Source organism: Arachis hypogaea, chromosome 17 (assembly GCF_003086295.3).
Source record: "Arachis hypogaea cultivar Tifrunner chromosome 17, arahy.Tifrunner.gnm2.J5K5, whole genome shotgun sequence".
NCBI classification, from domain to species: domain Eukaryota; kingdom Viridiplantae; phylum Streptophyta; class Magnoliopsida; order Fabales; family Fabaceae; genus Arachis; species Arachis hypogaea.
Window position 1 is genome coordinate 129,126,153 of NC_092052.1, and position 16,703 is coordinate 129,142,855.

General features: G+C 39.0%; 2 protein-coding genes and 1 non-coding gene across 4 annotated transcripts; 1 reads left to right on the forward strand and 2 right to left on the reverse strand.

Annotated features, from left to right (window-relative positions):
- Nucleotides 1-954: 954 nt before the first annotated feature.
- LOC112767686 (small nucleolar RNA R71) lies at nucleotides 955-1,062 on the reverse strand. Its single transcript, XR_003185127.1, has one exon. It is a non-coding gene; the product is annotated as a small nucleolar RNA R71 (small nucleolar RNA).
- Nucleotides 1,063-9,864: 8,802 nt separating this feature from the next.
- Nucleotides 9,865-13,635, forward strand: LOC112765037 (uncharacterized). Of its 2 annotated transcripts, none has more exons than XM_025810894.3 (5): nucleotides 9,865-10,361; nucleotides 10,750-11,197; nucleotides 11,302-12,601; nucleotides 12,705-12,851; nucleotides 12,961-13,635. In XM_025810894.3, the coding sequence occupies exons 2-5, from the start codon at nucleotides 11,135-11,137 to the stop codon at nucleotides 13,437-13,439; spliced, it is 1,989 nt and encodes a 662-aa protein (XP_025666679.1). In that variant the 5' UTR covers nucleotides 9,865-10,361; nucleotides 10,750-11,134; the 3' UTR covers nucleotides 13,440-13,635. The 2 variants fall into 2 exon arrangements, with proteins under 2 accessions (XP_025666679.1, XP_025666680.1); XM_025810895.3 differs by lacking the exon at nucleotides 9,865-10,361 and adding an exon at nucleotides 10,366-10,546.
- On the reverse strand, nucleotides 12,997-16,366 carry LOC112765039 (protein WHAT'S THIS FACTOR 1 homolog, chloroplastic). The gene is made up of 2 exons (XM_072223601.1): nucleotides 14,244-16,366; nucleotides 12,997-13,723 (listed from the first exon to the last, which is right to left on the reverse strand). Exon 1 carries the CDS (start codon nucleotides 15,844-15,846, stop codon nucleotides 14,629-14,631), a length of 1,218 nt encoding a protein of 405 aa, XP_072079702.1. The 5' UTR covers nucleotides 15,847-16,366; the 3' UTR covers nucleotides 12,997-13,723; nucleotides 14,244-14,628.
- Nucleotides 16,367-16,703: the final 337 nt, after the last annotated feature.

A 16,703-nucleotide genomic window follows, 5' to 3' on the forward strand; every position in this document is an offset into this window, starting at 1 on the left:
AACTAACTAACTTTTTGTTTGTTTCTTAACTTTTTCAAAACTACCTAACTAACTCTCTCTCTCTAATTTTCGAAAATATCTTCCCTCTTTTTCAAAAATTTCTTTTTAATTAACTAATTATTTTTATTTTTTATTTTTTATTTCAAAAATTTTCGAAAAATACTAACATTTTTCAAAAACCATTTTCAAAAATCACTAACTCTTTTTCAAAATTATTTTCGAAAATTCTCCCTCTCCCATCTTATTCTATTTATTGATATACTAACATCTTTCCTTCAACTCACCAAAAATCCGAACCCTCTCTCTCTCTGAGTTCAGATTTTCTTTTCTTCTTTTCTCCTACTCACATAAGGGAACCTCTGTGCTTGGGCAAAAAGGATCCCTATTATTATTATTTTTCTGTGCCTTCTTCTTTGTCATATGAGCAGGAGCAAGGATAAGAACATTCTTGTGGAAGCAGATCCAGAACCTGAAAGGACTCTGAAGAGAAAATTAAGAGAAGCTAAAATACAACAATCCAGAGATAACCTTTCAGAAATTTTCGAACAGGCAGAGGAGATGGCAGCCGAAAATAATAATAATGTAAGGAAGATGCTTGGTGACTTTACTGTACCTAATTCCAATTTACATGGAAGAAGCATCTCCATTCCTGCCATTGGAGCAAACAACTTTGAGCTGAAACCTCAATTAGTTTCTCTGATGCAGCAGAACTGCAAGTTTCATGGACTTCCATCTGAAGATCCTTTTCAGTTCTTAACTGAATTCTTGCAGATATGTGATACTGTTAAGACTAATGGAGTAGATCCTGAAGTCTACAGGCTCATGCTTTTCCCTTTTGCTGTAAGAGACAGAGCTAGATTATGGTTGGATTCTCAACCCAAAGACAGCCTGAACTCTTGGGATAAGCTGGTCACGGCTTTCTTAGCCAAGTACTTTCCTCCTCAAAAGCTGAGCAAGCTTAGAGCTGATGTTCAAACCTTCAGACAGAAAGAAGGTGAATCCCTCTATGAAGCTTGGGAAAGATACAAACAGTTGACCAAAAAGTGTCCTTCTGACATGCTTTCAGAATGGACCATCCTGGATATATTCTATGATGGTCTGTCTGAGTTATCAAAGATGTCACTGGACACTTCTGCAGGTGGATCCATTCACCTAAAGAAAACGCCTACAGAAGCTCAAGAACTCATTGACATGGTTGCTAATAACCAGTTCATGTACACTTCTGAAAGGAATCCTGTGAGTAATGGGACGCCTATGATGAAGGGAGTTCTTGAGGTTGATACTCTGAATGCCATATTGGCTCAGAATAAAATATTGACTCAGCAAGTCAATATGATCTCTCAGAGGCTGCATGGAATGCAAGCTGCATCCAACAGTACTCAAGAAGCATCTTCTGAAGAAGAAGCTTATGATCCTGAGAACCCTGCAATAGCAGAGGTGAATTACTTAGGTGAACCTTATGGAAACACCTATAACTCAACATGGAGAAATCATCCAAATTTCTCATGGAAGGATCAAAAGCCCCAACAAGGCTTTAATAATGGTGGAAGAAACAGGTTTAGCAATAGCAAGCCTTTTCCATCATCAACTCAGCAACAGACAGAGAACTCTGAACAAAATGCTTCTAATTTAGCAAATCTAGTCTCTGATCTATCTAAGGCCACTGTAAGTTTCATGAATGAAACAAGGTCTTCCACTAGAAATCTGGAAGCACAAGTGGGCCAGCTGAGTAAAAGAATCACTGAAATCCCTCCTAGTACTCTCCCAAGCAATACAGAAGAGAACCCAAAAGGAGAGTGCAAGGCCATTGACATAAGCGCCATGGCCGAACCTGTGAGGAAAGGAGAGGACGTGAATCCCAAGGAGGAAGACCTCCTGGGACGTCCAGTGATCAATAAGGAGCTTCCCTCTGAGGAACCAAAGGACTCTGAGGCTCATCTAGAGACCATAGAGATTCCATTGAATCTCCTTATGCCCTTCATGAGCTCTGATGAGTATTCCTCTTCTGAAGAGAATGAGGATGTTACTGAAGAGCAAACTGCCAAGTTTCTTGGTGCAATCATGAAGCTGAATGCCAAATTGTTTGGCATTGATGCTTGGGAAGTTGAACCTCCCTTGTTCATCAATGAACTAAGTGATCTGGATCAACTGACATTGCCTCAAAAGAGACAGGATCCTGGAAAGTTCATAATACCCTGTACCATAGGCACCATGATCTTTAAGGCTCTGTGTGACCTTGGTTCAGGAATAAACCTCATGCCCCTCTCTGTAATAGAGAAACTGGGAATCTATGGGGTGCAAGCTGCTAAAATCTCACTGGAGATGGCAGACAGCTCAAGAAAACAGGCTTATGGACAAGTAGAAGATGTATTAGTAAAGGTTGAGGGCCTTTACATCCCTACTGATTTCATAGTCCTGGATACTGGAAAGAAAGAGGATGAATCCATCATCCTAGGAAGACCTTTCCTGGCCACAGCAAGAGCTGTGATTGATGTTGACAGAGGTGAAATAGTCCTTCAATGGAATGAGGACTCCCTTGTGTTTAAAACTCAAGGATCTCCCTCTGCAACCATGGGGAGGAAGCAGAAAAAGCTTCTCTCCAAACAGAGTCAACCAGAGCCCCCACAGTCAAACTCTAAGTTTGGTGTTGGGAGGCCACAACCAAACTCTAAGTTTGGTGTTGAACTCCCATATCCAAACTCTAATTTTGGTGTTGGAGAGTCTCAACAAAGCTCTGCACATCTGTGAGGCTCCATGAGAGCCCACTGTCAAGCTATTGACATTAAAGAAGCGCTTGTTGGGAGGCAACCCAATGTTTATCTAATTCTTATTTTTATTGTTCTTCATGTTTTCTTAGGTTCATGATCATGTGGAGTCACAAAATAAATAGAAAAATTGAAAACGGAATCAAAAACATCAGAAGAAAAATCACACCCTGGAGGAGCATCTGTCTGGCGTTCAAACGCCAGAACAGAGCATAGTTCTGGCGCTGAACGCCCAGAATGGGAGCATCCTGGCGCTGAACGCCCAGAACAAGCATGGTTCTGGCGTTTAACGCCAGAAATGGCAGCAAAGGGGCGTTGAACGCCCAAAATGGGCACCAACCTGGCGCTGAACGCCCAGAGTTGTGTGCAAGGGCATTTTGCATGCCTAAATTGGTGCAGGGATGTAAATGCCTTGACACCTCAGGATCTGTGGACCCCACAGGATCCCCACCTACCTTCACTCACTCTCTTCTCTCTTCTCAATCATCCTCTATTCCCAATAAACACTCATCCCTTCTGTCTTCCATTTACCACTCACATCCAAACACCCACTTTCCTTCAAAATTCAACATCTCTTTCCCACCCAATCCCACCCATATGGCCGAATACACATCTCCCTCCATCTCCTCCATATCTTCTTCTTATTCTTCTATTCTTTCTTCTTTTGCTCGAGGGCGAGCAACATTCTAAGTTTGGTGTGGTAAAAAGCATAGCTTTTTTGTTTTTTCCATAACCATTGATGGCACCTAAGGCCAGAGAAGCCTCTAGAAAGAGGAAAGGGAAGACAAAAGCTTCCATCAAGGGTCTATAGCTCAGTGGTAGAACATTTGACTGCAAATCAAGAGATCCCTGAGATACCTCAGAGGATACATTTTCTTCCACACAATTATTGGAAGCAACTAAGGGTGGAACATCAAGAACACTCCATCATCCTTCATGAAATCAGAGAAGATCTAAAAGCAATGAAGGAGGAGCAACAAAGACAAGGAAGAGACATAGAAGAGCTCAAGGACATCACTAAGGTGGACTCATTCCTTGTTCTTACTTTCTCTGTTTTTCATTTTCTATGTTATGTGCTTATCTATGTTTGTGTCTTCATTACATGATCATTAGTAGTAGTAACTATGTCTTAAAGTTATAAATGTCCTATGAATCCATCACCTCTCTTAAATGAAAAATGTTTTAAATCAAAAGAACAAGAAGTACATGAGTTCTGAATTTATCCTTGAATTTAGTTTAATTATATTGATGTGGTGACAATGCTTCTTGTTTTCTGAATGTATGCTTGAACAGTGCATATGTCTTTTGAAGTTGTTGTTTAAGAATGTTAAATATGTTGGCTCTTGAAAGAATGATGACTAGGAGACATGTTATTTGATAATCTGAAAAATCATAAAAATGATTCTTGAAGCAAGAAAAAGCAGCAAAGAACAAAGCTTGCAGAAAAAAAAATAAAAAAAAAATAGGCGAAAAAAAAATAGAGAGAAAAAGAAAAAGCAAGCAGAAAAAGCCAAAAGCTCTTAAAACCAAGAGGCAAGAGCAAAAAGCCAATAACCCTTAAAACCAAAAGGCAAGGGAAATAAAAAGGATCCCAAGGCTTTGAGCATCAGTGGATAGGAGGGCCTAAAGGAATAAAATCCTGGTCTAAGCGGCTAAATCAAGCTGTCCCTAACCATGTGCTTGTGGCGTGTAGGTGTCAAGTGAAAACTTGAGACTGAGCGGTTAAAGTCAAGGTCCAAAGCAAAAGAAGAGTGTGCTTAAGAACCCTGGACACCTCTAATTGGGGACTTTAGCAAAGCTGAGTCACAATCTGAAAAGGTTCACCCAATTATGTGTCTGTGGCATTTATGTATCCGGTGGTAATACTGGAAAACAAAGTGCTTAGGGCCACGGCCAAGACTCATAAAGAAGCTGTGTTCAAGAATCATCATACTGAAATAGGAGAGTCAATAACACTATTCGAAATCTGAAGTTCCTATAGATGCCAATCATTCTAAACTTCAATGGATAAAGTGAGATGCCAAAACTATTCAAGAGGCAAAAAGCTATAAGTCCCGCTCATATGATTGAAGCTCTGTTTCATTGATAGTTTGGAATTTATAGTATATTCTCTTCTTTTTATCCTATTTGATTTTCAGTTGCTTGGGGACAAGCAACAATTTAAGTTTGGTGTTGTGATGAGCGGATAATTTATACGCTTTTTGACATTGTTTTTAGTAGGATCTGGTTACTTTTAGGGATGTTTTCATTAGTTTTTATGTTAAATTCACATTTCTGGACTTTACTATGAGTTTGTGTGTTTTTCTGTGATTTCAGGTATTTTCTGGCTGAAATTGAGGGACTTGAGCAGAAATCAGATTCAGAGGTTGAAAAAGGACTGCTGATGCTGTTGGATTCTGACCTCCCTGCACTCAAAGTGGATTTTCTGGAGCTACAGAACTTGAAATGGCGCGCTTCCAATTGCGTTGGAAAGTAGACATCCAGGGCTTTCCAGCAATATATAATAGTCCATACTTTGGCCAAGAATTGACGATGTAAACTGGCGTTCAACGCCAGCCTTCTACCCAAATCTGGCGTCCAGCGCCAGAAAAGGATCCAAAACCAGAGTTGAACGCCCAAACTGGCACAAAAGCTGGCGTTCAACTCCACAAATGGCCTCTGCACGTGGAACACTCAGGCTCAGCCCAAACACACACCAAGTGGGCCCCGGAAGTGGATTTATGCATCAATTACTTACTCATGTAAACCCTAGTAGCTAGTTTATTATAAATAGGACCTTTTACTAGTCTTTTTGACCATCTTTGGATTACCTTATGATCCTTTGATCACGTTTTAGGGGGCTGGCCATCTCGGCCATGCCTGGACCTTCACTTATGTATTTTCATACGGTAGAGTTTCTACACTCCATAGATTAAGGTGTGGAGCTCTGCTGTTCCTCAAAGATTAATGCAAAGTACTACTGTTTTCTATTCAATTCTTCTTATTTCGCTTCTAAGATATCCATTCGCACCCAAGAACGTGATGAAGGTGATGATTATGTGTGACGCTCATCATCCTTCTCCCTTATGAACGCGTGCCTGACAAACACTTCTGTTCTACATGAATTAAGCTAGAATGAGTATCTCTTAGATCTCCTAACCAGAATCTTCGTGGCGTAAGCTAGAATGATGGCGGCATTCAAGAGAATCCGGAAAGTCTAAACCTTGTCTGTGGTATTCCGAGTAGGATTCAATGATTGAATGACTGTGACGAGCTCCTAACTCGCGATTGCAGGGCGTTAGTGATAGACGCAAAAGGATAGTAAATCCTATTCCAGCACGATCGAGAACCGACAGATGAATAGCCGTGCCGTGACAGGGTGCGTGAGCATATTATTCACTGAGAGGATAAGATGAAGCCATTGGCAAGGGTGATGCCTCCAGACGATTAGCCGTGCCGTGACAGGGCATTGGATCATTTTCCCGAGAGATGACCGAAAGTAGCCATTGACAGTGGTGATGTATCACATAAAGCCAGCCATGGAAAGGAGTGAGACTGATTGGATGAAGATGGCAGGAAAGCAGAGGTTCAGAGGAACGAAAAGCATCTCCATTCGCTTATCTGAAATTCCTATCAATGAATTACATAAGTATTTCTATCCCTTCTTTTATTTATTATTCGAAAACACCCTTATCACTTTATATCTGCCTGACTGAGATTTACAAGGTGACCATAGCTTGCTTCATACCAACAATCTCCGTGGGATTCGACCCTTACTCACGTAAGGTATTACTTGGACGACCCAGTGCACTTGCTGGTTAGTTGTATCGAAGTTGTGACAATTATGAATTAAGATCAGAGCACCAAGCTTTGGAGCCATTACCAGGATTTGTTCGAGCCTGGAGATCACAATTTCGTGCACCATTCACCATCCCCTCTACGAAGGAAGAAAGATATTAGCAAGAGACTTATATACAACTTATATTATCTATTACAAGAAATAAAGCCATCTACTTAACTCAGTTTGAAATAACTCATCTTGGCTATAAGAAATTTCTCGATATTGAGATTAGGAGCTCAACCCTAGCATTCTTGAAAGAGAGTCGCGATCATTTGCTCCTCCTCGTCAAGATCCTCAAAATCATACTTTATAATTGTTGATTCTTTCTCCCAATACAAATAAAAAATATATACTTGAATTTCTCATTAAAGTAAACAAGTTGATAACCCCTCTCTAGTCTAAATCTTAAAGTAATAGTTTTTCAAGTCGTGAAAAGACTCTTCAAAAATGAAAAACACCTTTCTACCCTAAATTGCTCGAAAAGAAGCTCACTATTATTTTTAGAGCTTAAAGGTTTTGTCAAATGAAAGAAATAGAAGAAAATCCTAAGAGAAACGGAGAGATCAAGTGTATGACTAACAAGATGATAAATCTTCGTAAAACCCTAAGAATTCGAGTAAAGTTGGGTAAGAGTAACTCAGCAAGTCAAAAAAATGTCTTGCTCGAAGTCGGTAAATAGAATTTTTACACCAAGTTTGAGAAAAAATGCAGTCATACATATAAAGAAAATGTGGGTCCGATTTGCTAAGTTGAGAATAACAAATTCTCTCCTCAAGATCAAGGGCAACTGAAACATAATTTTCCTCATCTTCCCTATTCCTACATATAAGATGAGCAAGTTGGAATCTTTCTAAAGTTTTCCTATCTATCACAGAAACAACTCCTAACACAGTACTATCTACCCAATCTAAATCCTTAGAGATTTTATAAGGCATTATATTTACTACAGAACGAGACATAGAAATCGGTATGCCTACAAAAGAAAAATAACTACACGTGCGAAGTAAAAGAAGTTGGCCACAACATAAAACAAATCGGTATCGTCTCCATCAAAAGAATCAAACAATCTTTACTATTTTTTACGATATCAAAGGCCAAGAAAGTAGCCAGAAACACAAAATTACTAGTGGCACTTTCATTAGAAGTAATAACACCACTACTCAGGGATAAGAAATATCCAAGGCACATAATAACAAAGATCAAGCAAAAATATCATTCCTTAAAAATCAGATTCCCAACAATAAATTTTCTTAGAAAATAACCCTCTCAAGAGCATCTCTCAGATATCAAAAGCAAACCATAAAACAATCTTTCAAAGTAACAATTGGCAACTATTATTAGCTTGTAAGAAAATCATAAAACCAAGAACAAATGAATGTTCAAAAAAATAAAAGAAAGAAGAAAAAACCAACCTTAAAACAGAAATAGCAAAGAAACAGCGAGTATTACTGGAAAACTTCAGAAGCACCAATGAAGGTGACGAAAGAAGATAATTTTGAGACGAAAACGACATGGTACGATTGGAACAATATGATAAAGAATAAGGGCTTTTTTTTTACTAGGAAGAGGAGAATTTTTTCGTAACAAAAAAAATGAAAAGTTGGAAAGAGAAGAGAAAAATTCAAATATATATGTAAGCAAGGGAAAAAAAGGGTAATTTTATCATGTTTTACTTGCAATAAACAGTTATAAAAAAAACTGAAAAGACGTGCGAATAGTTATAGAAAGACAAAGCGATGGTTTAAAAATCACATCGAGTTGACTGACTACATTTTCTTGAATGACATCGACAGTACCGGTCTCCTCAACATAAAGGAATTCTATTCTATGAATCTTCTCCAGAAAAGTGAAGGCTACAGGCTACAGCCCGACAAAATCCTTTGCTCAAGGCCCAAGTTCACTAAACTCGGCCATGAGCATGGTCATTGTTCATATAATAGCCCAATAAGGAGTGGATCCTCTCCAGTGAAAAAAAAACTGGATGATGTGCAGTGTTTAATCTAACTATTCATTACTCTCTCTCTCTTATTTATTTCTGATCCCACTTATAGAATCAAAGGTGAGAGATCACACTGGATTCTGTCAAGTGTTAAAAAAACTGGAGAGGATCCATTTCCTAGCCCAATAACCTAAGCCATAACCCAAGAAGGCTGGCCCACCCCTAGTGGGCCTCAAGGTGGTCTAAATCCAAATAGATCTGTCCCAAAATTATATGGGTTGAGTCACCCAATCTACTTGGGGCACAAGTACCACGACTTGTGTCTGACTCAATTTACATGGCAAGTATGGGCTTGCCATCCACTGCCTCAAATTTCATTAACATTTTGACCATTATCTTAACATAGGATAACTTCTTAAATACTAAGGAAGAAACCACCCATTATGGCTAGTGGAGAAACTTCAAAGTGATGGTCAAATCATCACCTCCCTCTATAAATACCCCATCAAATTCAAATATTTCTCAATTTCAGTTCACTTAAACTTGTCTCAAACTCTTGCTAACTTAAATATCAGAGTCCCTTGCAGGTACCTCCCACTATCATTCTAACCAAGACGTCGGATCGATTCGTCACACCAATGAACAAGTCAGAATTTACACCCAAAAGAGTCTGAAACTCACGTTTGTGCCTATATCACCTTGGTTTCAAGTATTGTCTCGGAATAAAACTCGAATCCGCAACAAACTAATCTTTTACCTACTATATTAGAAATACACGAAAGTATAAAAAAAAAAAAATTACGAACTTCAACTTCCATAGTCCAAATTCACATGATCTAAGTGATGATTTTAAATAAAAAAATTGATATTTGAATCACACTTTGATCTTCAATAAATTTTTATTAATTAAAGGTCTTTAAAAATTATTTTCGCTAGACATATTGATTATGTTATTGCTTTCAATCAAGTTTTTCGTATGCATGTTTGATAAACAAATTCCTAAAAATAATTATTATAAGACAATTAGGTGTTAAAATTTATTTTTATAAGATAAATTAGCTTTTTTTATAACGATAAAATGATTAATATGTCTGACAAGAGTATTCTTAAAACTTTATAGAAAAAAAATTATTAAAATCTAAAGTATTCAATTTAAAAATTTGAGAATTAATTTGATTATTATTTTTTTTTATATTAATTTGGTTACTAATTTTAATTATTACATATTTGCTTTAGAGAACTTTTAAGATAACCAAAAAAAAAAAAAAAGGAGAAAAAGAAATGAGGTCTTTCATAATAAGAAACAATTTAATTATCTCCCCAAACCAACAGCCCGCCTCCCCTGAAAAAACCAAAAAAAGAAAACCATCTAGTCGTGATTGTGATTGGCTAAATTATTGAGTGACAGAGCAACATGCAGGGGCCACACCTGAATCACAAGCTTCAGAGAGCATCACATGGCACAACCAGCTACACTAATATAGTAATATAAATACAAATACTTAGCAATTAGCAATTAGCAATTAGCATAATAGCATGCTACTAACCAGTAACTACTAAACTGATAACCGAACACGTCGTGTTGCTTGCGCGTACGTCTTTCATGGTCTCTTTCACAATCACAACAATTTCTACTAACCACACTCCAATTATATTCCACCATCATCGCCAACACACAACCTCAAAAACTTCAACCTACCCCAAGACTGTTTCACGTTCTTCCTCATAAAGCCACGACACAATTATTATCTTAATCTTCCTTCGAAGATTCAGAATCAATCCCCACTTCTGTGTGTTTCACTTACTCTGTAAACCTGGCGAAATTACGCTCCATCAGGTTTGCTCTTTTTTACCAAAATGTCCCCCTCTTCATGCTTATAGTTTTGTTCTTTCTTGTCTTTCTCTTTTGACTCTTATAGGTTATATATAACCATTGTGCCTGACGTTCTTCTTTTTTATTTATTTATTTTCTTCCCTCATGACTATGCAAGATAATTTCAAAGCCTATTTGATCGATGCAGTGTATGTGAATTATGTGAAGCTTTTAGAAATATCTAGATGTATATAAAATATAAAATTCCAAAAGAGAATTTATTCCTTCACCGCAAATTTTGTTTCCTTTTGGTATTCGATGCTGGGTTGCGGAATTTTCTAAACCAATGTTTCGCATATATTTTATTTATCCAAGTGTTTGGTCTTTAACTGGGTAAGGTGTCTATTTTCAGGGACAAATATTCTTGGAGCTTTGGTTTTGAAGGGGCGAACCATATTCAACTCTGGCCAACTCTTCAGCTATATCATCGTCTCCAATCGTAGCAGGACTTGGCCCTTGGTTTTCTTGTTCTTGGTTTTGTTTCTGTTTCGACACACTTCTGTCTCTGCTCCTGCGTCTCCCCACTGATTATGGCTAATCACTGCTACAATCCTTCTTCTTCGATGTGATCTTACATAGAATTAAGCGTTCTCTATCATTGTTTAGCTTTTCAATAGGGCAGAGATGTGAGCTGCAATAGAATTTGTGTACGTGCAAAGGATTTCAAAGCGCAAAACAAGATCAAATAACAGGAATATTAATAACAAGCTTGAAGCTTCATCGTCTAAATAATTAACATGGCCATGTGTAGGTGTGTCGATGTTGTTGATGTTTTGGTTGGGAAGAAGAAGAAAGACAAGGTAAGAACTAGTTGCATAGTGTGTCTAGTTTTGTTTTTGCTAAGGTTCTTGTAAACCATGTGAATTTACCTTGCTTGTGTCTTTCTGTTTTGCTTGATTTTCAGGGTGCTGAACGGTCTTCAAAGAAAGGACACATTAAAACTCTACTTGTTAAAGTAGAAGAAGCTAAGACGTCCTCGGGTTCACCAGCTTGCGATGTGAAGCCACTCACCGGAGATGTTGTAGTTCCTTGTGATATCCCGAAGAATTCAAGGTGCAACATGAGGGTCATGAATCTTGAGAGTCCTCTAAAGACTGAGATTGAGGAAGCTTATGAAGGGGAAGACGAGCGTGAAGATTCGCATTCCCTCAAAAGGGATCTATCTGATATTGATCTCCAAGCTCATGAAGCTGCCGTGTCAAGGGAAGTAAGGTCGGATCGAAGTCCAGCAACGGATAAAGAGACAAAATACAGCGAAAAAAGCGGTGAACTAATGCAAAGTGGGCATGTCAGTGATCCTGGGATTATTGGGAGGGGAGACTTCTGGGATTCTCCCAAGCTCACTCGATCATGCTCAAACCTGGAAAGAAGGGATGTTCTTGGTAATACAATTCATCAATTCCCAGATTCAAAGTCACAATCTTTCGAGAATTTACAGGAACTTACAGCAGGTAAAGTGGCTGCTAATCTTGAAAGCCCCAGGTCTGTGATGACTCACTGCAGTGCTGATAGAGTTATGTTGAGAAGGCATTCCTCAAGCCAAGTTCTTCCTTCTGGAAGTAAGAGACTCTGGTGGAAGATGTTCCTCTGGAGCCATAGGAACATACATAGACCTATTCCAAGCAAATCAACACAGGTGAATCCTGGTGTGGCTGCAACGCACAATCCATACGGGTACTCTTCCGACACCCTTGAACCGAAGCACAAGCAGTCACCAAGAAATGTGGAATCACCCTCACCAAGGTCATCAAATGGTGAATACTTTCGCAAAAGCTATAGTGATAAAAACATTGATCACCAAAGGAGGAGCAGATTCCAGGAGGAGAGTTTCGGTTTTTGGCCACAGAATCAATGGGTAGCCTTCTCAGGAGGATCATCATCCTTCAATAGAGTGGAGGAGTGGGTGCATGATCTTGAAATTCAGCAGGTGCCTCCAGAGGTTGATTTTGATAATGACAATGTGGGAAACATTGAGTTCCCACCTTCTCCTAATGCTGGTAGATCAATGTCAAGAACCGTATCTCAGTTAAGTCACCATACAGATGCAAATCTTTCAAAGGAGATTCTGCATGCCAATAGTTTGGTCCAATCCCTAAATCCAGCCTCAACTGTGGCACATATATCAGGTGTTGGTATAAAAGCGATTCCTGGTATTTCACACTTCTCCAGTCTCCGCTCTGTCAATTTGTCCAACAATTTCATAGGTATACACTTAGATTGAAGAAAGTAACCTCTACTATGAAACCATTTACTGATAATTATATAACCGGCTCCACTGATTGTCTCTTCTCTTCAATTTATTTGCAGTTCAAATTGTGCCTGGACTTCTCCCAAAGGGTATTCATGCACTTAATTTGTCAAGAAACAAGATCAGCACCATTGAGGGGATTAGAGATTTAACCCGGTTACGAGTACTTGACTTGAGTTATAATCGCATCTCAAGAATTGGACAAGGTTAGTTTTTTTATTAAGTTGATGCTCAATGGTGATTTTTCACATCTCAGATTTCATAGTCTTCGTCAAGTATTGTCTAAAATAAAACTCTGCAATGTGTCTTTGTCAGGTTTATCAAATTGCACACTTATCAAAGAGCTATATCTTGCTGGGAATAAGATAAGTGATGTTCAGGGACTACACAGATTACTGAAGCTAACAGTTCTGGATTTGAGCTTCAACAAGATCACAACAACAAAGGCATTAGGGGAACTTGTAGCTAACTACAACTCACTTCAGGCCTTGAATCTGCTTGGAAATCCAGTTCAAAACAACATCAGTGACGAGCAGTTGCGGAAATCAGTTTGCAGTCTTCTTCCAAAGCTTGGATACCTGAACAAGCAAGCCATCAAGCCTCAGAGGGCACGAGAAGTACTCACTGACAGTGTTGCCAAAGCTGCACTTGGTGACAGCAGCCGGAACTACAACCGAAAATCACCGAAGAGAGGCAACCATGGAGGTCCCAGTTCCTCAAATGCCCATAGAAGCAGTACTAGTGTTGTCCAGAAAAGTAAGAGCATGCCAAAGCTCCGAACAAGAAAGCATTAGTTGCCTTTAGAAGGAGCAACTCACGAGTCTCACTGTCTCAGTTTTCAAGACTCAATAAAGTGGATATCAGTATTTCCAAATGCTTGTATTCTGTAATGGCCTGCTTCAACCTGTAATGGTTGTGTTTGCTTAAACATGTTATCATGAGTGTGTGATTCTCAATTTCTACCATAAATGAGACTGTACTTGGTATCAACAGCCTCTCCATTTAGAAGCCTTGATATAATGCATTCTTCATTGTGTTTCACGTGCAACTAAACATCATCACTAGGGTCAGGTTTCATCTGTTATATGAACATTGAATACCAAGGCAAGTGATTAGTAATTAAAAGGAGACATTATCTAGCTTGGTCCATGATTAGTACATAAAAATGGAATATAACACAATGTTTGTGGCATATATTTAAAGGTTAACATCAAACTCGATGCAAAAAGCAGCTATGCAAAGTCAGGAGCAGTTATAATTATTTTGTCGGATATTTAACTGTTAGCCTAAATTCACATAAAACTGTGTTGGAAAAGACAATTTAGATAAAGCATATGGTGATGGAAACTAGAAAGCATATTTGAAAATTAGTATTTACTCCCCAATCAGAGGAGAGCTTTGTAATGCCAATAATTATGAAAGTCTTGAAACAAATGAAACCATGATATTATATTACACGTTAGTAGACAGAATCTTATAGTGTGGTTAGATGAGAGGATGTGGTCGACAAACTAAAATGGTTGCCACCTATGCAATGTTCATGTGTGCAAGCCAAACCATCTAAGACAAGACATTATCAACTTTAATTTCTCCCCAACCTCTTCTTTCATCCTGGGAACTGGTGAATACATGTCAAGCCAATCACCAGAACAGAATGAATTATCCAAAGAGACGTCGTGTTCATCTATAGTATCAGAAAGCCATTTCATTCTAATCTTTGAGTTTTCATCTTAGAGCACCCATCATTCCAAGCAGGAAGATCCTTTCTCAAGCCTGAGTTGAACTTGACTACCATTTATTGAAGTTCCAATGCGATGCTGTTATACAAAATTACAATTTATAGTTAAATCACCTGCCAGTTGCAACTAGTTCCATAAACATTCACTCATAAATCCACAACCTCATTTTTCAGGTTCATTCCAATCCCGGTAAATACAATAACACAACACAACACGGCATCGCCATTCAGAAAACTCAAGTTAATCATTCCATTTCCATAGCCTCAGAACCAGTTCCCATTTCTTGCATCTGAGCGTACTTAAACAACTTCTCATTGAACACCACCTGTGGATCCTTATCAACCAAATTACCACTCTCATCATAAGCATCCTTCAGGAACACAACCCAGTTCATCTCAGTCCCCGCCAAATAAAATGCCCTTGGCTGCTTCAACAGCATATGGTAAGTATGCTTTGTCAAACAAAACTCTTCCTTGAACTCCACAAGGTGGTGAATTGATGCCTTCTTCTCCAATGTCAAGCTCAAAAATTCATGAACCACACCAACCCTAAACTTCTCCGCTTCAATGGTCCACACATCCAACTTCGACCCATCCGAATAAGGCGAAACCAAAGGCAAAGTGTTCAACAAGTTCAGCTTCCTAGTATCCTCCAATTCCAAACCCAAATCCCGACCATACTTCACAGGAAACCTAAACTTCCTCTTAGCACCATCCTCATTAACCACGAATCCCCTCTCAATTGCGGTCACCGCTAACAGAGGATCCCAATTAACCAACTCAAGGACCCTCTTCCCGCCACCACCATCCACAACCCGAAAGTAATTCGGGTATTTCTTCACCCGGTCCCTGAAATCGTCAGGTATGCCGAACAAGGTTCTACAGTGGTGAATTTTGCTTAAAGGAACACGCTTTTGTGACGTCATCATGAGCAATTTTCGTACCTTTGCAACGCGGTCTTGCTCCATGGAATCCATGATTGCTTGCTCCTCCAAGAGAAGGTCTTCCATGAGATCAGTGAACCCTAACCACATCTTGCCGTCGGTGTGGCGGTAGGTCTGGAGGAGGAGCGGGTGGCGGAGGATGAAGCGCGTGACATTGCGGCCGCGAGGGAACCCTAGCTCGCGATGGAGTTTCCCGGCGTCGTCGAGGCGTAGCACGTGCTCCGGTTGGGCGGAGAGGAATTGCTTGGTTTTGTTGATGAATCTGAAGAGCGCGTCGCGTTCGACAATGCGCTCAAGGTGAGGAATGAGGTTGGGTTGGGTCTGAACGAGCTTGGTTCTTGGACTGTCCTTTTTCTTGCGCTTCTTTCGGAGCTTCTTTGGGGTTTTGGTGACGAGGAAGGAGGTGGACAATTGCGAACTGAAAATGGAGAAAATAGGGTTTGGAAGGGTTGGGATTAGGGCTTTGGAGGATTTATTGATGGCGTTGGTACGGAGGAGGAAGAAAAAGCGCGAAGCCATTGAAGCTCTCACGGTTGATGATGAATGAACGGTTATCAGGCAATGTTCTAAAAAATCGAACCGGACCGTACGGTCAAACCGTTTTAACCGGAAACCGATGTCTAGTCCGGTTCGGTTTATAAACAAAACAGTGATGAAGAGAAGAGATAGAGCAAGTAAAAACAAAAGGCGAGGGAGTCACGTTGCTGCTGGAGCAGAAGATAGGCTAAGGCTTTGAGGGAGTGACTTGGCCTGCTTCGCCTGTTGTTCTATTTTTATGGGAAGAAAGAATCAAGAGATGCACTGCCTCTAGAGTTACAATAGTTATATATGGTATTTGGGCCAAAATTTCTTAAGCCCAACGTAATGCAGTAAGCTAGTAATGCTCTTTTCTTTACTTTTTTTTTTTTTTTATAGTTATGAGAACCGAACCGATCATCAAATCGGTCAAGTTATTCGTTTATTAATTTATTAATTTAATCGATAAATTACTGGTTGAACCAGTGAAATCAGTTCCACATAAATAAAAAAATATAAAATACTAAATTCAGCAAAACAGCAACCTTAAATTCTCTATTTAGTAAGATAGCAACCTTAAATTCACAGAACGAACAGATTTATAATTTCATACTAAACAGATTACTTTAACATCACTTATTTCAACAAGCAGCTATTTCAACAATAGAAATTTCATCTATTCATCCTAAAAATTTCAACAAACATCTTCAAACATATTCAACAACCTTAAATGTTCTATTCAATATCACCTATTTCAACAAGATTCATACTAAAATTCATAATTTCAACAAGCATTAGAAGAACAGAACAGAACAACATATTCATAACAGCTTCATAATTTCAACAAGCATTAGAAGAAC

Bases quoted from the DNA above. Each gene is read 5' to 3' on its own strand.
- LOC112765037 (XM_025810894.3), top strand. From the start codon at position 11,135: ATGGCCATGTGTAGGTGTGTCGATGTTGTTGATGTTTTGGTTGGGAAG. The intron at 11,198-11,301 runs GTAAGAACTAGT...CTTGATTTTCAG, and splicing joins GGAAGAAGAAGAAAGACAAG to GGTGCTGAACGGTCTTCAAA. The intron at 12,852-12,960 runs GTTAGTTTTTTT...TGTCTTTGTCAG, and splicing joins CATCTCAAGAATTGGACAAG to GTTTATCAAATTGCACACTT.
- LOC112765039 (XM_072223601.1), bottom strand. From the start codon at position 15,846: ATGGCTTCGCGCTTTTTCTTCCTCCTCCGTACCAACGCCATCAATAAA.